This window comes from Cherax quadricarinatus, chromosome 6, assembly GCF_038502225.1.
Source record: "Cherax quadricarinatus isolate ZL_2023a chromosome 6, ASM3850222v1, whole genome shotgun sequence".
In the NCBI taxonomy this organism is placed as follows: Eukaryota; Metazoa; Arthropoda; class Malacostraca; order Decapoda; family Parastacidae; genus Cherax; species Cherax quadricarinatus.
In genome coordinates this window covers 20,364,339-20,387,309 of record NC_091297.1, presented here as the reverse complement: position 1 = coordinate 20,387,309, position 22,971 = coordinate 20,364,339, and the positions used below count along the sequence as shown (strand labels likewise).

Below are 22,971 nucleotides of genomic sequence, written 5' to 3'. Positions count from 1 at the left end.
GACGCCTCCCACTATCGCCCCATCGCTCTTACTAGTGCAGTTTGCAAAGTGATGGAACGTCTCGTAAATCGACGTTTAATGTGGTATTTAGAGACACACAACAGTCTCTCCGCTAGTCAATATGGCTTTCGTAAGGGTCGTTCTTCTACCATAGACCCCTTACTACGCTTGGATACGTATGTTCGTAATGCCTTTGTGAATAATCAATCAGTTATTGCCATATTTTTTGACCTTGAGAAGGCATATGACACAACTTGGAGGTATAATATTTTGGCCCAGGCCCATTCCTTAGGCCTCCGAGGCAATCTACCATCCTTCCTTAAGAACTTTTTAACTGACAGACATTTCCGTGTTCGAGTCAATAATGTTCTTTCCCCGGACTTCGTCCAAGCTGAAGGTGTCCCTCAGGGATGTGTTCTAAGCACAACACTTTTTCTCCTTGCTATAAATGATTTGGCCTCTGTTCTTCCACCCAATATTTGGTCATCACTCTATGTTGATGACTTCGCTATTGCTTGTGCAGGCGCTGACTGTCATCTTATTGCAGTTTCTGTCCAGCATGCGGTCGACCGTGTTTCCACTTGGGCCACCACGCATGGGTTTAAATTTTCAAGTACCAAAACTCACCAAATTACTTTCACTAGACGCTCTGTTATCTCCGATCATCCTTTGTATCTCTATGGCTCCCGTATCCCCGAACGTGATACAGTCAGGTTTCTAGGCCTTCTCTTTGACCGTCGGTTATCCTGGAAACCTCACATAACCTCTCTGAAGGCAACTTGTCACAGCCGGCTAAACCTTCTTAAAACCCTTGCTCATCTTTCCTGGGGAGCTGATCGTCGAACTCTGCTTCGCCTACATTCAGCCCTCGTTTTATCGAAACTCGATTATGGTGACCAGATTTATTCCGCGGCCTCTCCTGCTACTCTCTCTAGCCTTAACTCTATCCCTCACCAAGGATTACGTTTGTGCCTTGGTGCTTTTCGCTCTTCCCCTGTTGAGAGCCTCTATGCAGAAGCGAATGTTCCATCCTTGTCTGATCGCCGTGATGCCCATTGCCTTCGCTACTATGTACGCTCTCACGATCTACACAATCCTTCCATTTATAGAATGGTCACCGATATTAGTAGACATTCTTTATTCGTTCGCCGCCCCTGTTTGCTCCGTCCCTTTTCTCTTCGCCTACATTCACTCTTGTCTTCCCTTCAGTTATCACCTTTATATGTTCATGTAGCATCTCACTTTTCCCTACCCCCCTGGGAAGTTCCAGCTGTTCGGGTCTGTTCTTTCTCACTCCCTTGCTCGAAAGCTCAACTGCCTACGGTGGCTTCCCGCTCTCTTTTTCTTGATCACTTCCACTCCCATTCTCATGCCACCGCTGTGTACACAGATGGCTCTAAGTCTTCAGACGGCGTCGGATTCGCAGCAGTGTTTCCGGACGTCGTGCGGGGGCATTTACTATCTTCAGCTAGCATTTTTACTGCTGAACTGTATGCCATTCTTGCAGCACTTATTCGTATCGCATCTATGCCTGTGTCATCATTTGTAGTAGTCTCAGACTCCCTTAGTGCTCTACAGGCTATACAAAAATTTGATACATCTCATCCCCTAGTTCTCCGTATCCAACTTTGGCTACGCCATATCTCTACCAAACATAAAGATATTGTTTTTTGTTGGGTCCCTGGTCATGTCGACGTACAGGGCAATGAACAGGCAGACACTGCTGCGCGGTCAGCAGTGCATGACCTACCAATTTCCTATCGAGGTGTTCCATTTCTGGACTATTTTGCTGCAATAGCTACCCACCTTCGCACCCGTTGGCAACAACGTTGGTCAACTCTGCTCGGTAACAAACTTCATTCTATTAAACCGAGCATAGGTTACTGGCCGTCTTCTTGTCATCAGTGCCGAGGTTGGGAGACCACTCTCTCCCGCCTTCACATTGGCCACACTCGTCTTACTCATGGGTATCTCATGGAGAGGCACCCTGTTCCTCTCTGTGAGCAGTGTCAAGTTCCAGTATCGATTAGCCACATTCTGTTAGACTGCCCTCTCTATCAACGAGCACGCAGAATTTACCTCCAACGTCGTCTTCGTTCTACTACTCTCTCTTTACCTTCCCTTCTTGCTGATGGACCCTCCTTTAATCCTGACTCTCTTATTGACTTCTTGACAACGACTGATTTACTCCATAAACTCTGATGATACTTTTCGCACTCCCCTCAGCCCTTTCTAGTTCAGTCTCTTGCTGCCCTTTACCCTTTCACCATCCACTACCCCGCTGTTATCTGTAACCTATTACTCATCCATCTCCCTTTTGCCACCTGATGCCCTCGCTTCCTTCCTGCCCTGCAGCGCTGTATAGTCCTTGTGGCTTAGCGCTTCTTTTTTGATTATAATAATAATAATCTGCAACTCTGGAGGGCAGATCAGCACATCCCTAAATGATCCAGATTCCACGGCAATCGCCACCACCAAGGGCCTCAGCAGAGCTGAGATGAACAAAATCCCCCCTTTCAACTTGACAGCTATAATTTCCTAGGAAAAATCTCCAAACAAGTCCAATTCTTTAGATCAAGACTTTATAATATCAGGGAACCCCATCTGAAGAGATATTCCTTAGGTAGTCTTGAGAATTGGTTAGGTAAATATTTTTGTTAAGAGGGTTTGTGTTTGCAAAGAACTTGCCTTAGTACATGTATTGGCTGGTAGGCCTGCTGCAGTGTTCCTCCATTCTTATGTGGCTACCCACAGGGGTACAATAATTACATAAAATAGTAAAGAAATACACAACTGACTAAATATTTTATTTTAGAAACAAAGGCAAAATAACTGTGTAGTAAAATTTAAAATATGTTAAAACAATACTACAATATTTTTAAGCCCTAAAGACAACAATTATTAAAAATGATTATGAAACTGGAAATAAAATATGATAATGGCTAGTGGCAAGATCTGTAATGATATAGGTTTTATATACCATAAAAACATTTGAATGCTAATTGTGAAGGTAATTAAAATTAGTCATCTTTGGCATCAATTAAAATAAAATGACAAGATTCTAATTCCCTTTTCCTGTACACTAGCAGCATTAATTTTTATGATACATTGCTTCATAAAGCAAAACAAATATATATATTCTGAGTGTATTCATTAGCTAACATACTGTTAAGTGTTGAGTTTACCTGTTCAAATGTAAGTCAATATATTAAGATTGTTTAACCCTTAAACTGTCCAATCGTAGGTCTATGTTCACATGCATAGCACTCCAACCTTATTTTTTTACATTTGAAAGCATGTAAAAAAAAAAAGATCTACATTCGGAGCGATGTGCACGTGAACGTAGATCTACATTTGGACAGTTTAACCCTTCTCAGGGTCACCAAATTTTCAAAAAAAAAAAAAAAAAAAAAAAAAAAAAAAAAAAAAAAAAAAAAAAAAAAAAAAAAAAAAAAAAAAATCTTATGAAAAGATAGAGAATCTTTTCCCAATCATAATGACACCAAAAGTATTAAATTTGATGGAAAACTTATGGAATTATGCTCTCTCTAAGTTACAGGTCTCGACAATGTTTATGCATCGGCAATTTTGCTCATTTTGAGCCCTATTTTCAGCCAATTCCAGTGTACTAGTTGACAAAAATCTCAACTATTTCGCTAGAACTCCATTTCTTCTATCGAATGAGTACATTTACCGATTTCAACTATCCAATAAAGTGGTCAGAATTTAGCAATTTTGCCAATTTCACACAAAATAACATTTCCTCTGTTCATTAGTCACATCCCCACGCCCCTCTTACATTCTTTTGCTTTCCACTTTGAATTTTTATTCTCACAAAAAATTAGAAGATTTACTGTTATGCAGACTACTACATTAGTGTAGAAATGGTATAAATAATATCAGCACACTTGTGAAAGAATATAAGACTCACCAGTTGACGTGTATTGGATGCGTAGCATGATTTGTTTACTTTTGAACTTTGGTAAAAATCGAACATTTCTGCTACTCTGAGCTCAATTTCAAGGTACTTCTCATTTTAAAACTAGTCAAAATCATCTCAATTTCTGTAATATGTCTTCCATTCTATAAAATGAGACCAGGAAAACTAGAATACAACAATAAATACCATACGAAAATACAGTGCAAAGTCGCTGTTTTAATCCAAAAACACGGTCAAAGATTTTTTTTTCTCATTACGCACTGTGTGCTGCAGGATTTTTTTTATACTGCGCACACTGACCACAGACCCATTCTTTCATATGTAGGCCTACCAGCTTTCTCTCACTAGATTTGAGGGTGCTAGAATTTAGGCGCACTAGTATGTCAAAAACCCTGGTGCGTAAGCCGTACTAGTACGTCCGAAACCCTGAAAGGGTTAAGGGTTAATATTTCTTAATTACTGACAGTTACAGCTACAAAGCCACAATAATTATAAAAAGAATGAAGTGTTCATCATTGCAAAAAATTAGTGCAAAAATGGCATTACCCAAATATTATTCTGTAGAAAAATTTAGGTCATTTCCTCATGGAATTTTTTTCATACTATTACATTGGGTCTCCCATATCCATACTTAAATTGCAATATTAAGTTTTAAAAAGGAATTTTCAAGGTGAATATATCTTTCAGCTAAGAATTTTTTACTTACCAATACTGTATATTTTAAAGAGCTTAAACACACATTATTTTCTTGTAGTATTAAAAAAATGCTACTAAGCCTGCTGAAAAAATACTGTAGGCTTTTAGGTAATTTATTTGAATATCAAAAATAGTACTAGTCACTTACAATATAAAGATTATGTATATAAATATTAAACTACAAAGCTTACATAAACTGGACAGGCTTAATTATGGGTGAATAAACTTTATATGTAGTTTCAAGACTTGCAGGTTATGCAGCCTTATGTAAGGCAACATTCTTACGCTCAAAACCAAAAAACATGAAGGTTAAAAGCACACACCCAAATATATCACATAACTACAAATTTAACACCCAAGTATATCACATAACTGCAAATTCAACACCTAATTATATCACAACTGAATATTGTAAAAGAGTAAAATGCTGTACTAAGAAAACACCTCTACAACATATTTTCGTACATAATATACAAATAGAAACAAAGTAAGTCACATTTCATTCAGACTCACTCTTAATACATTCACTCCCAATACATTCATGTTTTTAAGAAACCATGTTTGTTTATTCGCAATATCAATACAGATGCTGAAATTAGACATTTCTTGAGTTATGACTAAACACAGCAGAGCACAGTTACTCATATAACTGCAGTGTGCTTTGCTACTTCCCTTAAAGGTGCTTCAGATAAAAAAAAAAAACTAAAAAAAAAACACTGCAATCTTTTATTTTTTTCCTTTTCATAATTAAAATTTACAATCTAAAAAATTAAGAATATGTTATCAGAATCAGAACCTTCATGTACTCACTCAAAATAATATATGAAAACAAGCAATGAATGAAACTGCACGAAAAACAAGATTTGTTGAGACTATTTATTCAACGTCAAAAAATTAAACCAATATTTTTTTTTTTAGTTTGGCCATGCTCTTAAAAATCTTGTCATCAAATATTCATTTAATTATTTAAGTTACACTTATAATTATTATTTTACAATACAGACTGACAAAATTTTTCTAGAATTTGCACAAGTGTTCATGCAAACAAGTATGCATATGTACATACATCTATGCACATACTATACTATTTTGTTAATACTACCGTAAGTTGGTAGAAGTTAAAATTCTTCATTAAAAAGTATTGTGAAATTTTATTTATTACTGACACCTTGCCTGTATGACCTGTCTTCAGTTCATCACAAGCAAGACATACATCACCAACTATATAACCAACATATTTTCAAGTAATAAAAATATAAATTATCTAAGAAAGGAAAAAATTCAATATACGAGGCCTGGTCACAGACTGAGCCGTGGGGATATTGACCCCAGAAATCCCCTCCAGGTATACAGCTCCAAAAGCATGAACTTGTCAAAGCCTAGAACTCTTCACAAGTAAATTGGGATAACTGCTTTAAAAAAAACATTTTCTTAACCTGGAAGATAGCAAATACACAAATAACTATTACACTTATAGTGCATTAAAAGTATTTTAGGTTTACTGTAATGTTTCATGAAAAAGACATAGAAACAGTAAATATTAAATACTGTTCCAAGGACTAAAGCAAAATATGAGCATTTAAGTCTTTTGTTCTTCAATATTAACATAATTAATGAATAATGCATAAAGATGTTTACTGACATGCACAAAATTTGTATTCATATAAATTCTTTGTCTATAATTGCTACTACAGTACACTAATTGACTCAAGCACTCAGTATTAATATTTTATTTGTGTAATACAAACATGGCTTTGCAAAGCAGAAAGACTGCCTACAAAATATACACCAACCTCATACCTAAATATACAGTATATACTCTCTTGGTCCAGTATACAAAATATGTACATCTAGGTGAATACTCTAGCTCTATTAAATGTTCTACTCTGGTATTTTCAGTAAAACCAGCTCTGATAACATTTCAGTGTTGCTGTGTAATAAGGACAGCAAATTTCACTACTTCTCATGTTAATTACATGCACAATCATTTGACTTTCTTTTGTAATTTAAAGAATGTCATTTCTTCCTTCTCTTTACTTTTGGCTTAAATCCATTATTTTAGTTTCTCTTTTCTTTAAATATTGTGTCTCAAAATGTCCCCACTGCATGTATACTTTTTTAAAACAGCCCCCTTTTTTACCAACATTTCACTGCACAAGCCAATTAACATACATTTTTCACCATAGATGTATTAACTAAAGCAATAGGCAAAAATCTAGACCAAAACAATGATTTAAAATGTTGTGGAGGCAAGAACAGGCAGAATGATGCATCTAAAATCCTGTGGATTTATTCACTATAAACAATTTGTTCCTCAGAAGATTAAATAAATTCCAAACAAAATGGTGTAATTAAGCACTGCTTAAAAGCACAAACCCACAAGCAAATATAAAATAAATAAAAAGAGTACCATATTGCTTTGGCATACCACCAAGGTCTTTCTTCAGCAATATTCTAAAGAGCATCTCAATAAAGCAAAAATATACATTACTCTTTTGTTTTATATTCTCCATGTGAGTTTGCCACTGCTTATTAACTTTACAAAGAATTAGGCAAGACTGTACTTTCACTGTCCACTCCCTCTGAAAAGGTGCAGAATGTTACATAGGAAGACTGAATAAGCAAGAGAAAGAACCCCCTAATGAAACAATTATCTACTTTTAGAACCCAGAGACAAATGTTTTATAGGTGGTTATTGAAACAGAAATTATTTGGCACTTTACCAATATCTACCATCATATAGGTGGACTTCTCAGACCACTTTGGAGAATCCTGAATGCAGTGATCATTTTGTCTCCATAATGGAATGGCAAGAATTTTACAAAAAGAAGCGCTAAGCCAATTTTATATGAGAAAAATAAATTCTAGGCATACATAAACAAATTTTGTTTTTTTAATTGAGATTTCCTCTGCTCAGATTGTATGTATTTCTTAATTTAAACTAATGTATTGCATGTATTAACCCTTTCAGGGTCGATAGGTCCTCTCATAAACTTGTTCTCAGGGTCGAAAATTTTTCGAGAAAAAAAAAAATTATTTTTTTATGAAATGAAAGAGCATATTTTTGTGAGTATTACAGGCCCCCCAAAATTTTTGTGATCAATACTTACCGAGATATGGAGGCTTGAAGTTGACAGAAAGTGAGCCGCTTATGGCAACATCGCCGACTGCTGGTCATGCGGAAATAGTTTTATATTTTTTCTTTGTTTTTCTTTTATTTTTTAACATTTTATTTTTTCAAGTAACTTTTATGGCCTGTGAGACCAATATAAGCCATGTTTTGGATATATACACTCGTTGTATGCTAGACAAGGAGCAGGGAGAGTGAGGACCTAGTAGCAATCGGTGAAAAAACGAGGCCAGGAGCAGAGTCTCGACCCCTGCAACCACAATTAGGCGAGTACAATTACATGAGTACACAATAACTGCACACACATTGACAGGTGAACATTTTCACCTATTTTAGTCACATATTATTGCCTAGAAATATATACATAGTATTTATAGGTCCCAGCAATATTTGGTGGGGAAGGGAGAGTAGGTTTGTGTAAACAACATGGCTGGCTGGCCTGCTGGCTGTCTGGCCGGCTGGCCATCTGGCCTACTGGCTGGCTGGCCGTCTTGCCTGCTATACGGACAATATAATAATAATAATAATTGAAGCATTGTGTAAGAGAGTTCATCATTGTCTTATCTCTCCACTAATGAGAGTGTTGAAATATGATGAGGGTACACTGCCTTCTGTTTATTTGTTTTCACTGTGCACATAAACATGTCTATCTGTCTGCTTCTCTCTTTTTCTGTCTATCTGTCTGTCTGCTTCTCTTTCTGTCTCTCTGTTTCAGAGAGAGCCACTAGTGAACCAACACGTTTTACACTCAATGCAGTAGTCACATCTGAGTCTGATACTTATTATTTGCCAGTCTGGATTTTTTGGGTTATCCTAAGCAATTTTCACTATGTATAATTGTATTTGTGTGTACCTGTGTGTGAGAGAGAGAGAGACAGAGAGACAGACAGAGACAGACAGACAGACAGACAGGCACATGCACGCACGCACGCACACACACACACACACACACACACACACACAAACAGCCAGCCAGCCAGTGAGCCAGTTAGCCAGCAAGTTAGCCAGCCAGTTAGCCAGCCAGCCAGTCAGCCATCCAGTCAGCCAGCCAGCCAGCCAGTTAGCTAGCTAGCTAGCCAGCCAGCCAGTTAGCCAGCCAGCTCACTTCCCTACTACCCCCACTGCCTCCCAACCCCCCTTACTGCCTATCCTCACCACTCAGACTGCTGGAGAGTGAGGTATTCCTTAGCTTGGCTTAGTTGCAAAGGTGCGCTGAATTACCACTCCCACAATGCAATGCGGGTGCATAAATTTTTTTCCTACTGCGCACACTTACCACATAGACCCATTCTATCATATGTATGCTTATCAGCTCTCTCCTGCTCAATTTGAAGGCGCTAGAATTTATGCATACTAGTACGTCAGTAACCCTGGCGTGTAAGCCGTACTAGTACATCGGAAACCCTGAAAGGGTTAATAATGTATTATGTGCATCAATAATGAATCGTAAGTATTTTAAGAACAGATAAAGTAAATAATAAAAACTTAAGAAGCCTCTTTATTTCCACCTTGGTGAATTTACACATTTTACATACATCAATTTGCAGTTCTTTTTCATAAAAAAACTTAATGACTTTATATCAATGGAAGAATTCTTGAAAAAAAAATTATTTTATAGTTTAATTTAAGTAGCAAATTTCTCAATTTACATTATGATAATCATAACATTATTATTTTGTCATCTGCATAATTTAGTGAAATTCCTCTATGAAGGAAAGCAGCTTTTCTTTTAATTTCACTTTTAATGTCCCTAAATTATCATTATTATTTCTCCATGGGGAAGTAGAGAAGAATCCTTCCTCTGTAAGCCATGTGTCATAAGAGGCAACTAAAATGCCAGAAGCTAATAACCCTTTCCATGTAAATTACTAAAATGTAAAAATAAGAAAAATTTTATGAATACGTTTCTTTTTCTTTTTTGGGGTCACCCTGCCTTAGTGGGAAATGGCCAGTGTTAAAAAAATATATCTTCATGGAAAGTACTAAACCCTAATATAAAGGATATACAGTGATGTATGGCAGAGGTGAAAGAGAAAGTGAGGGAAATGAGGTGGAGGTGTTTAGGGAAGGACTACTACTACTACTTTCAACAAACCAGCCACATCCTACCGAGGCAGGTGCCACCCTCCCCCATCTCCCCCAGAAAACGAAAGTTTCTCTTTTTAAATTTAGTAATTTATACAGGAGAAGGGGTTACTAGCCCCTTGCTTCCAGCATTTTAGTCGCCTCTTATGACATGCATGGCTTACGAAGTAAGAATTCTGTTCCACTTCCCCATGGAGATGAGCGGAAATAAACAAGAACAAGAACTAGTAAGAAAATAGAAGAAAACCCAGAGGGGTGTGTATATATATGCTTGTACATGTATGTGTAGTGTAACCTAAGTGTAAGTAGAAGTAGCAAGACATACCTGAAACCTTGCATGTTTATGAGACAGAGAAGACACCGGCAATCTTACCATCATGTAAAACAATTACAGGCTTCCATTTTACACTCACTTGGCAGGACGGTAGTACCTCCCTGGGCGGTTGCTGTCTACCAACCTACTACCTAGGGTTTAGGGAAGGACATCTGTTGAAAATATTTCCAGTCTTAAAGTCTACAGGTTAGATCTATCATATAAAGAAATAAACATACAAAAAATCTTTTTCTAGTTTTTCATCTTTTAAAATGCTGCACAGTAATGTTTGTTTCATAATGGCAATATCCATATATATATCCATATATATATATATATATATATATATATATATATATATATATATATATATATATATATATATATATATATATATATCCATATATATATATATATATATCCATATATTTAAATATATATATATATATATATACATATATACATATATATATATATATATATATCCATATACATATATATATATATCCATATATATATATATATATATATATATATATATATATATATATATATATATATATATATATATATATCCATATATATATATATATATATATATATATATATCCATATATATATATATATATATATATATATCCATATATATATATATATATATATATATATATCCATATATATATATATATCCATATATATATAATATATATACATTATATATATATATATATATATATATATATATATATATATATATATATATATATATATATATATATATATATATATATATATATATATATATATAGTATTTATTATTTTTTTTTATTATCACACCGGCCGATTCCCACCAAGGCAGGGTGGCCCGAAAAAGAAAAACTTTCACCATCATTCACTCCATCACTGTCTTGCCAGAAGGGTGCTTTACACTACAGTTTTTTAAACTGCAACATTAACACCCCTCCTTCAGAGTGCAGGCACTGTACTTCCCATCTCCAGGACTCAAGTCCGGCCTGCCGGTTTCCCTGAATCCCTTCATAAATGTTACTTTGCTCACACTCCAACAGCACGTCAAGTATTAAAAACCATTTGTCTCCATTCACTCCTATCAAACACGCTCACGCATGCCTGCTGGAAGTCCAAGCCCCTCGCACACAAAACCTCCTTTACCCCCTCCCTCCAACCCTTCCTAGGCCGACCCCTACCCCGCCTTCCTTCCACTACAGACTGATACACTCTTGAAGTCATTCTGTTTCGCTCCATTCTCTCTACATGTCCGAACCACCTCAACAACCCTTCCTCAGCCCTCTGGACAACAGTTTTGGTAATCCCGCACCTCCTCCTAACTTCCAAACTACGAATTCTCTGCATTATATTCACACCACACATTGCCCTCAGACATGACATCTCCACTGCCTCCAGCCTTCTCCTCGCTGCAACATTCATCACCCACGCTTCACACCCATATAAGAGCGTTGGTAAAACTATACTCTCATACATTCCCCTCTTTGCCTCCAAGGACAAAGTTCTTTGTCTCCATAGACTCCTAAGTGCACCACTCACTCTTTTTCCCTCATCAATTCTATGATTCACCTCATCTTTCATAGACCCATCCGCTGACACGTCCACTCCCAAATATCTGAATACGTTCACCTCCTCCATACTCTCTCCCTCCAATCTGATATTCAATCTTTCATCACCTAATCTTTTTGTTATCCTCATAACCTTACTCTTTCCTGTATTCACCTTTAATTTTCTTCTTTTGCACACCCTACCAAATTCATCCACCAATCTCTGCAACTTCTCTTCAGAATCTCCCAAGAGCACAGTGTCATCAGCAAAGAGCAGCTGTGACAACTCCCACTTTGTGTGTGATTCTTTATCTTTTAACTCCACGCCTCTTGCCAAGACCCTCGCATTTACTTCTCTTACAACCCCATCTATAAATATATTAAACAACCACGGTGACATCACACATCCTTGTCTAAGGCCTACTTTTACTGGGAAAAAATTTCCCTCTTTCCTACATACTCTAACTTGAGCCTCACTATCCTCGTAAAAACTCTTCACTGCTTTCAGTAACCTACCTCCTACACCATACACTTGCAACATCTGCCACATTGCCCCCCTATCCACCCTGTCATACGCCTTTTCCAAATCCATAAATGCCACAAAGACCTCTTTAGCCTTATCTAAATACTGTTCACTTATATGTTTCACTGTAAACACCTGGTCCACACACCCCCTACCTTTCCTAAAGCCTCCTTGTTCATCTGCTATCCTATTCTCCGTCTTACTCTTAATTCTTTCAATTATAACTCTACCATACACTTTACCAGGTACACTCAACAGACTTATCCCCCTATAATTTTTGCACTCTCTTTTATCCCCCTTGCCTTTATACAAAGGAACTATGCATGCTCTCTGCCAATCCCTAGGTACCTTACCCTCTTCCATACATTTATTAAATAATTGCACCAACCACTCCAAAACTATATCCCCACCTGCTTTTAACATTTCTATCTTTATCCCATCAATCCCGGCTGCCTTACCCCCTTTCATTTTACCTACTGCCTCACGAACTTCCCCCACACTCACAACTGGCTCTTCCTCACTCCTACAAGATGTTATTCCTCCTTGCCCTATACACGAAATCACAGCTTCCCTATCTTCATCAACATTTAACAATTCCTCAAAATATTCCTTCCATCTTCCCAATACCTCTAACTCTCCATTTAATAACTCTCCTCTCCTATTTTTAACAGACAAATCCATTTGTTCTCTAGGCTTTCTTAACTTGTTAATCTCACTCCAAAACTTTTTCTTATTTTCAACAAAATTTGTTGATAACATCTCACCCACTCTCTCATTTGCTCTCTTTTTACATTGCTTCACCACTCTCTTAACTTCTCTCTTTTTCTCCATATACTCTTCCCTCCTTGCATCACTTCTACTTTGTAAAAACTTCTCATATGCTAACTTTTTCTCCCTTACTACTCTCTTTACATCATCATTCCACCAATCGCTCCTCTTCCCTCCTGCACCCACTTTCCTGTAACCACAAACTTCTGCTGAACACTCTAACACTACATTTTTAAACCTACCCCATACCTCTTCGACCCCATTGCCTATGCTCTCATTAGCCCATCTATCCTCCAATAGCTGTTTATATCTTACCCTAACTGCCTCCTCTTTTAGTTTATAAACCTTTACCTCTCTCTTCCCTGATGCTTCTATTCTCCTTGTATCCCATCTACCTTTTACTCTCAGTGTAGCTACAACTAGAAAGTGATCTGATATATCTGTGGCCCCTCTATAAACATGTACATCCTGAAGTCTACTCAACAGTCTTTTATCTACCAATACATAATCCAACAAACTACTGTCATTTCGCCCTACATCATATCGTGTATACTTATTTATCCTCTTTTTCTTAAAATATGTATTACCTATAACTAAACCCCTTTCTATACAAAGTTCAATCAAAGGGCTCCCATTATCATTTACACCTGGCACCCCAAACTTACCTACCACACCCTCTCTAAAAGTTTCTCCTACTTTAGCATTCAAGTCCCCTACCACAATTACTCTCTCACTTGGTTCAAAGGCTCCTATACATTCACTTAACATCTCCCAAAATCTCTCTCTCTCCTCTGCATTCCTCTCTTCTCCAGGTGCATACACGCTTATTATGACCCACTTCTCGCATCCAACCTTTACTTTAATCCACATAATTCTTGAATTTACACATTCATATTCTCTTTTCACCTTCCATAACTGATCATTTAACATTACTGCTACCCCTTCCTTTGCTCTAACTCTCTCAGATACTCCAGATTTAATCCCATTTATTTCCCCCCACTGAAACTCTCCTACCCCCTTCAGCTTTGTTTCGCTTAGGGCCAGGACATCCAACTTCTTTTCATTCATAACATCAGCAATCATCTGTTTCTTGTCATCCGCACTACATCCACGCACATTTAAGCAACCCAGTTTTATAAAGTTTTTCTTCTTCTCTTTTTTAGTAATTGTATACAGGAGAAGGGGTTACTAGCCCATTGCTCCCGGCATTTTAGTCGCCTCATACGACACGCATGGCTTACGGAGGAAAGATTCTTTTCCACTTCCCCATGGACAATAGAAGAAATAAAAAAGAACAAGAGCTATTTAGAAAAAGGAGAAAAACCTAGATGTATGTATATATATATATGCATGTGCGTGTCTATGAAGTGTGACCAAAGTGTAAGTAGGAGTAGCAAGATATCCCTGTTATCTTAGCGTGTTTATATATATATATATATATATATATATATATATATGCAGTATATCTGCATCTTCTAGAAGTTTCTATTGTTTGACTTCCCGAAAAATTGTATTTGTATTTACAACAACTGTCACTGGATGAGAAAATAAAAAGAACACAAATTTCATGGAGAAGTTGCATACAAATGGATGCTTAATATGGAGACATGAAATCTCATGCCTAATACAGTAATTCAAAAGTGCTTCATTTAGTGGTTAAAGGAGGGTGGGTGCAAGTGGGAAATAGCATGATTGGTGGAATGATGAGGTCAAGATGGTGGTGAGCAAGAAAAAGGTTCCATGAGAGGTTTCTAGAATTTAAAAATGATATATGGAAGACAGAATATAAGGAGCGGGAAAGAAAGGTAAAGGGTAGTGACAGAGTGCAAAAGGAGAGCAAATGTGAGACTGGGCAAGTCCATCTCAGTAAATCTTCCTGAGAATAAACAGTTTTGGAAAGAGATTAATAAACCACATGGAGACAGAAACTCAGAAAATTAACTGGTTTGTATATTTCAACTTCCTGCTTGGGGTGAAAACACGTATACAGTAAACACGCAAATGAAAAGAGAACATAAATTTATAGGAAGGTTCCACTTCTCAACTGTGCAGGTGAGCATGGAGCATCAGGTCAGTGCATAGGAGCAAGTGCAATGACAAGTCTTCACACTCAGTTACTTACTCCCTGACCTGTCTTCCCACGCACTGACCTGATGCTCCACGCTCACCTACACGGTTGAGAGGCACAGTCTACTTATAAAGATATGTTCTCCTTTCATTTGTGTATCTGGTGAAGAGGACCCCAGCAGAGGGTTGAAATATAAAGGCCAATTAATTTTCTAAGTGTGCCCAAGTGGGTTATTATTGAGCACTGACAAATGTTCATTACACTTTTAGTTATTCACATATTAATAAGTTGAGAAAGCCTGAGAGCAAATAGATTTAACAATTAAAAAAAAAAGAAATAAGATAACAGATGGGAAGGTAGAGGAACTGAAAGGTTGGAAGGAATGTTTTGAGCTGTTAAAAGTTCATCATGAAAGGAAGGCAGTATTCATTTTTTCTTTTGCAATGGGCAAAGGAGCAATAAGATCTTGCAGAATTAAGGAAAAAACTAGATGTGTGTTAAACAATGATCAGAATGAATGGGAATAAAGCAGCTGAATCAGACTGGGTTAAGTCTGAGATGCCAAAAGCAAGTAGGAATAGTTTTGTAGTGATTAGTGTATTTGCTCAGAATGAGCATGAAGGAAGGGAAAGTACCTAAGGTTGTCAGAAAACATAAGAACATAAGAAAGGAGGAATACTGCAGCAGGCCTGTTGGCCCATACTAGGCAGGTCCTTTACAATTCATCCCACTAACAAACATTTGACCAACTCAATTTTCAATGCTACCCAAGAAATAAGCTCTGATGTGCAAGTCCCACTCAAATCCAACCCCTCCCACTCATGTACTTATCCAACCTAAATTTGAAACTACCCAAAGTCCTAGCCTCAATAACCCAACTAGGTAGACTGTTCCACTCATCAACTACCCTATTTCCAAACCAATACTTTCCTATGTCCTTTCTAAATCTAAACTTATCTAATTTAAATCCATTACTGCGGGTTCTCTCATGGAGAGATATCCTCAAGACCTTGTTAATATCCCCTTTATTAATACCTATCTTCCACTTATACACTTCGATCAGATCTCCCCTCATTCTTTGTCTAACAAGTGAATGTAACTTAAGAGTCTTCAATCTTTCTTCATAAGGAAGATTTCTAATGCTATGTATTAATTTAGTCATCCTACGCTGAATGTTTTCTAATGAATTTATGTCCATTCTGTAATATGGAGACCAGAATTGAGCTGCATAATCTAGGTGAGGCCTTACCAATGATGTATAAAGCTGCAGTATGACCTCTGGACTTCTGTTGCTTACACTTCTTGATATAAATCCCAGTAATCTATTTGCCTTATTACGTACACTTAGGCATTGCTGTCTTGGTTTAAGGTTGCTGCTTACCATAACCCCCAAGTCCTTTTCGCAATCTGTATGGCTAACTTCTACATTATTTAACTTATAAGTGCTAGGGTTATGGACACTCCCGAGCTTCAGAACCATGCATTTATCTACATTGAACTGCATCTGCCACTAAGTCTTTTATACAAGGAGAAAAAGAGACAGGACAGAGTAATTATTTTAGGAAAAAAAAAAAACTGTTGAGTATACCAGGTAAAGTGAATGGCAAAATCATTACTGAAACTTAGGAATCAGATAATGTACAATCACATAGGAACAAGAGGAATTAAGGAAGGGGTAGGGAATATGTATACTGTTTCCAATGAAGAATATCAATGAACTCTGCTGGATTTCTGGATTTAAAAAAGTCACACAATAAGGTGAATAAGTAAGCAATGTGTTGGATGTTGCAAATGTATGGAATAGGTAGTAGGTTACTAAAAGCATTAAGCTTTTAATACAGAAAATGAAGCCCAGGTTACTTGGGAGATTCTGAAGACAAGTTGTAAAAGTTAGTGGAGGAGTTTGTGAAGGTAGGTAAAAGGAAATTAAAAGTAAACATAGAAGAGAGCAAGGTTGTAAGATATCAGATTGGTGGGAGCATGAAGAGCATTAACTAGTTTAGATATTTGAGTGGATGTGTTGGCAGATGGGTCTATGAAATCTGAGGTGAACCATAGTAAAGTTGAAAGTGAACACAGAAAAGAGTAAGGTCATGAGGGTATCAAATGATTTAGATAAAGAAAAATTGGATATCAAATTGGAGAGAAGGAGTATGGAAGAAGTGAATGTTTTCAGATATTTGGGAGTTGATGTGTCAGTGGATGGATTTATGAAGGATGAGGTTAACCATAGAATTGATGAAGGAAAAAAGGTGAGTGGTGCATTGAGGTATAGGTGGAGACAAAAAAGTTATCTCGGGAGGCAAAGAAGGGAATGTGTGAAAGTAGACTGGTACCAACACTCTTATATGGGTGTGAAGTTTGGGTTGTAAATGCAGCAGCAAGGAGGCAGTGGAGATGTCCTGTCTAAGGGCAATGTGTGGTGTAAATATTATGCAGAGAATTCAGAGTGTGGAAATTGGGAGAAGGTGTGGAGTTAATAAAAGTATTAGTCAGAGGGTTGAAGAGGGATTGTTGAGGTGGTTTGGTCATTTAGAGAGAATGGATCAAAGTAGAATGACATGGAGAGCGTATAAATCTGTAGGGGAAGGAAGGCGGGGTAGGGGTCATCCTCAGAAAGGTTGGAGGGAGGGGATAAAGGAGGTTTTGTGGGCAAGAGGCTTGGACTTCCAGCAAGCGTGCGTGAGCATGTTAAATAGGAGTGAATGGAGACGAATGGTATTTGAGACCTGACGAGCTGTTGGAGTGTGAGCAGGGTAATATTTAGTGAAGAGATTCAGGGAAACCGGTTATTTCTATACTGCCAGACTTGCGTACTGGAAATGGGAAGTACAATGCCTGCACTTTAAAGGAGGGGTTTGGGATATTGGCAGTTTGGAGGGATATGTTATACAGTATATCTTTATACGTATATGCTTCTAAACTGTTATATTCTGGGCACCTCTGCAAAAACAGTGATTATGTATGAGTGCGGTGAAAGTGTTGAATGATGATGAAAGTATTTTCTTTTTGAGGATTTTTTTTCTTTTTGGGTCACCCTACCTCTTTGGGAGACGGTCGACTTGTTAAAAAAAAAAAAAGTGGTGGTGGTGTTGAGGTGTCTGTAGAAAGAGGTGTATCTATGAAGGCAAAACTGTCAATGTACCAGATTATTATTATAATCAAAAAGAAGCGCTAAGCCACAAGGGCTATACAGCGCTGCAGGGTAGGGAAGGAAGTGAGGGTATCGGGCAGCAGAAGGGGGTAGGGATGATTAGTAGGCTACAGAAAACAGCAGGGCAGGGGATAGTGCATGGATAGATGGTAGGAAGAGATTGAGGTAGAAAGGGCTGAAGGTATCATCATCAGAGTTTGTGGAGTCAGTCAGTTGTTGTCAAAAACTCAATGAGAGAGTCTGGATGAAAGGTGGGTCCATCAGTGAGAAGGGAAGGTAAAGAGAGAGCAGCGGAGCGAAGACGACGTTGGAGGTAAATTCTGCGTGCTCGTTGATAAAGTGGGCAGTCTAACAGAATGTGGCTGACCGATACTGGAACCTGACAATTCTCACAGAGAGGAGCAGGGCGCCTCTCCATGAGATATCCATGAGTAAGATGAGTATGCCCAATGCGAAGGCGGGAGAGAGTAGTCTCCCAACCTCGACACTGGTGACAAGAAGACGGCCAGTAACCTATACTCCGTTTAATAGAACAAAGTTTGTTATTGAGCAGAGCAGACCAACGTTGTTGCCAATGGGTGTGAAGGTGGGTAGCTATAACAGCAAAATAGTCCATGAATGGAACACCTCTATATGAAACTGGAAGGTCATGTACTGCTGACCGCCCAGCAGTGTCTGCCTGTTCATTGCCCTGTACGTCAACATGACCAGGGACCCAACAAAAAACAATATCTTTATGTTTGGTAGAGATACGGCATAACCAAAGTTGGATACGGAGGACTAAGGGGTGAGGTGTGTCAAATTTTTGTATTGCCTGAAAAGCACTAAGGGAGTCTGAAACAACCACAAATTATGACACAGGCAAAGATGCAAATATGGATAAGTGCTGCAAGAATGGCATACAATTCAGCAGTAAAAATGTTAGCCGAAGACAGTAAATGCCCTTGCATGACGCTGTCTGGAAACACTGCTGCGAATCTGACACCGTCAGAAGACTTAGAGTCATCTGTGTACACTGTGATGGCATGAGAATGAGAGTGGAAGTGGTCAAGAAAAAGAGAGCGGGAAGCTACCGTAGGCAGTTGGGCTTTTGAGCAAGGGAGTGAGAAAGAACAGACTTGAACAGCTGGAATTTCCCAGGGGGGTAGGGAAAAGTGAGATGCTACATGAACATAGAAAGGTGGCAATTGAAGGGAAGACAAGAGCGAATGTAGGCGAAGAGAAAAGGGATGGAGCAAACAGGGGCGGCGAACAAATAAAGAATGTCTACTAATATCAGTGACTATTCTATAAATGGAAGGATTGCAGAGAACATGAGAGCGTACATAGTAGCAAAGGCAATGGGCATCACGGCAATCTCAATGTACCAGGGTATAGCAGTGCCAGCACTTTCACATCAGTGTGCAGCATATTCTTCAAACATTGCTTCAAGGAGGTTGTAGTAATGTCATGTTTAAGAGAAAATGTGTAATGTGAATATTATGCATAGAATTAGAAGCATAGAAATCAGATGGTATGGGCTACAAAAAAAATTATAATGTAACGGTTACAGAGGAATAATATGGCAAAGGTGTATAAATCCAAGGTGGGGAGGAGGCATAGGTATTATCCCAGGATGGGTTGGAGGGAGGACTGAACTAGGTTCTAAATGGTGGAGGTTTGAGCATCCAGCAGGTGTGTGAACATGTTATACCAAAGTGGAGATAAGTGGTGTTCAGGGTTTGATGTGCTACTTGAGTGTGAGCAAGGTAATATTCATGAAGGGATTCAAGGAAACCAGTTAGTCAGACTCGAGTCCTGGAGATGGGAAGTAGTGCCTGCACTGCTGTTAGGTCATTTGAATTGTTTGTTATATCTGTACACTTATGATATGACAGCTATTGAATAAAAGATGGCGAATGTATTTCCGTTCATTGCTTCAGCCTATCTTGGCAGAAGACAGCTGATGTGGAGTGGAAAAAAAAAAAGCGCTGACTTTATTAATGACATACTAAGCCAATTGTGCAGAAAATAACTCTTAACAAAGTTTTAACCTGTTCTCTAATATACATTTGTGTTACTGCTTAACTGTAATATGCCCGTTTACCTACCGTCTTTATTTAGTTATATTTCTTTGTCTATCTGATACTTTACCCTGCATGACTTTCTCCCTAAAATTAACACTAATAATTAATATGGTCTGTAATGTTATATTTAAATAAGGTAAAACAAATATTCAAATATGTGGAAAATTCTAAGGAAAAATCAATTTTAAATTCTGCTCAAATTAAAACAGCTGGCAAAAGAAAAACAAGGTATCACAGATGCATGAAAGATTCGTTTAACTGGTATGTTGCAGTTTTCAACCATAACTTTTGTTCATAATTATGCAATAATTTAGTAAATCTTAATATGGTATAAAATATGGTATAAAACACTGTTTCAATCTTTTGATGGAAATTATGCTAAATAATTGATCCAAAACAATACTTAGTTGCAATAAGGTAAAAACCACAAGATAATAACAACAGGAGACAAGTGCACTGGTAAACTTGTGGTTTTTAGTACTGATAAAACATTAAATACAGTGGACCCCTGCCTAACGATCAGCTCCCAACTCGACCAATTATGTAAGTGTATTTTTGTAAGTTTTTTTGTAGGTGTATTTTTGGGGGTCTGTAACGGACTAATCTAATTCACAATATTCCTTATGGGAACAAATTCGGTCTATAACAGCACCCAAACAGACTTCTGGATTGAAATAACATCGTTAGGCAGGGGTCCACTGTAATGTTAAAGAGAATACCCGTGTGTTATTGACTGACTGAAACAATCACTTTTTTATTCTTGGGATCTAAATGAAACACAAGGCACTCCTATCTTACAACAGATTAGTCTTCTTCCTCAAGGATCTGAAAAGAAAAATTAAACAGTTAGCCCCATTGGTCTTATGGGTAAAGCATAATGAAGCTTATATTTACTCTTTCTTCTCATTATAGAGTATACTTACTCAAATAAGAGTACATACAGTAAATTGCATATACATACTGTATTTGTACACAAGAATGTTTAAGTATACATAGTAGTATATTTTGAAGAGTGAAAAACTACTGTGTATGTCTTGATGAAACTCAAAAGAATGTCTCAGAAAATAACTTTTTTTATTCATATTCTGGAGTACCCTACCACTTTTAGTACAGTTACCCCTTTCTACCTTTTCTTGAGGATACTCTTTCTTCTGTTATTTTTGGGACCAGGCTCAGTGAGGCATTTGAGGGGAGCTGATGTGTGGAAGAATTCCAGAAATGCTCATTTACAGGCCCAACCATCTGACCTGATTGTTAGCGAGCTCAGCTGTGCACTATGAAGTAACAATGATGGATTGCAGCTCACACTAGTTTGGGACTCAAATTATTGTGCCATAAGCAGTGGTGCTTCAAAGACCTACCTAACCGCAGCCCAGCTTCCTCTTTCATGATTAAATACTTAGCCAACTGCTTTTATCAGCCTAGGGTATAGAGGTAGATTTTGCTGGCCAAGATGAGTGAGAGATACTCACCTGCATCACCCTCTGAGTGCCAATTGGGCACCATATCAAACCTGTAGTGCCACAGATGTCAGCTACTCAGTACAGAGGACAAAACCATGTGGACTGACTGCTGTATACATCTGTTAATCAGTAAACTATTAGGGTTTGCTTAATTTTATGTGCACCTAGTGAATGAATACCTATCTGTGTTTTGGAGAACAAGTGCACAATTAATAAATAATCTAAGATGGTATTATGACCAATGTGTAAACAGGGACCCCTATTTCAACCCACATAAGGGTGGATATGGACAATTGACTAAAGGTTTAACATAACCCTCCCATGCTCATAATTAACCCTTAAACGGTCCAAACAGATCGACGTTCAAATCCGTAGTGCTCCAAAAGTAGATCTGCGTTTTTTTTACATTATTATTTAATTATCACACTGGCCGATTCCCACCAAGGCAGGGTGGCCCGAAAAAGAAAAACTTTCACCATCATTCACTCCATCACTGTCTTGCCAGAAGGGTGCTTTACACTACAGTTTTTAAACTGCAACATTAACACCCCTCCTTCAGAGTGCAGGCACTGTACTTCCCATCTACAGGACTCAAGTCCGGCCTGCCGGTTTCCCTGAATCCCTTCATAAATGTTACTTTGCTCACACTCCAACAGCACGTCAAGTATTAAAAACCATTTGTCTCCATTCACTCCTATCAAACACGCTCACGCATGCCTGCTGGAAGTCCAAGCCCCTCGCACACAAAACCTCCTTTACCCCCTCCCTCCAACCTTTCCTAGGCCGACCCCTATCCCGCCTTCCTTCCACTACAGACTGATACACTCTTGAAGTCATTCTGTTTCGCTCCATTCTCTCTACATGTCCGAACCACCTCAACAACCCTTCCTCAGCCCTCTGGACAACAGTTTTGGTAATCCCGCACCTCCTCCTAACTTCCAAACTACGAATTCTCTGCATTATATTCACACCACACATTGCCCTCAGACATGGCATCTCCACTGCCTCCAGCCTTCTCCTCGCTGCAACATTCATCACCCACGCTTCACACCCATATAAGAGCGTTGGTAAAACTATACTCTCATACATTCCCCTCTTTGCCTCCAAGGACAAAGTTCTTTGTCTCCACAGACTCCTAAGTGCACCACTCACTCTTTTTCCCTCATCAATTCTATGATTCACCTCATCTTTCAT

The 22,971-nt window shown here is 38.0% G+C and overlaps 1 protein-coding gene across 2 annotated transcripts in view; it reads right to left on the bottom strand.

The window, feature by feature from the left end:
- Positions 1–12,783: 12,783 nt before the first annotated feature.
- The window catches only part of LOC128692529 (uncharacterized), a 242,489-nt gene continuing 232,301 nt past the window's right edge, over positions 12,784–22,971 (bottom strand). The window contains exon 10 of one of the 2 annotated variants that reach the window (XM_070080838.1): positions 12,784–21,139. Coding sequence is in view for 1 of the 2 variants with exons in the window: in XM_070080845.1 (XP_069936946.1) it covers positions 21,119–21,139 (21 nt within the window). In the remaining variant the exon portion in view is untranslated. The remainder of the gene's footprint in view (positions 21,140–22,971) is intronic. The other variant, XM_070080845.1, reaches the window with a different exon arrangement.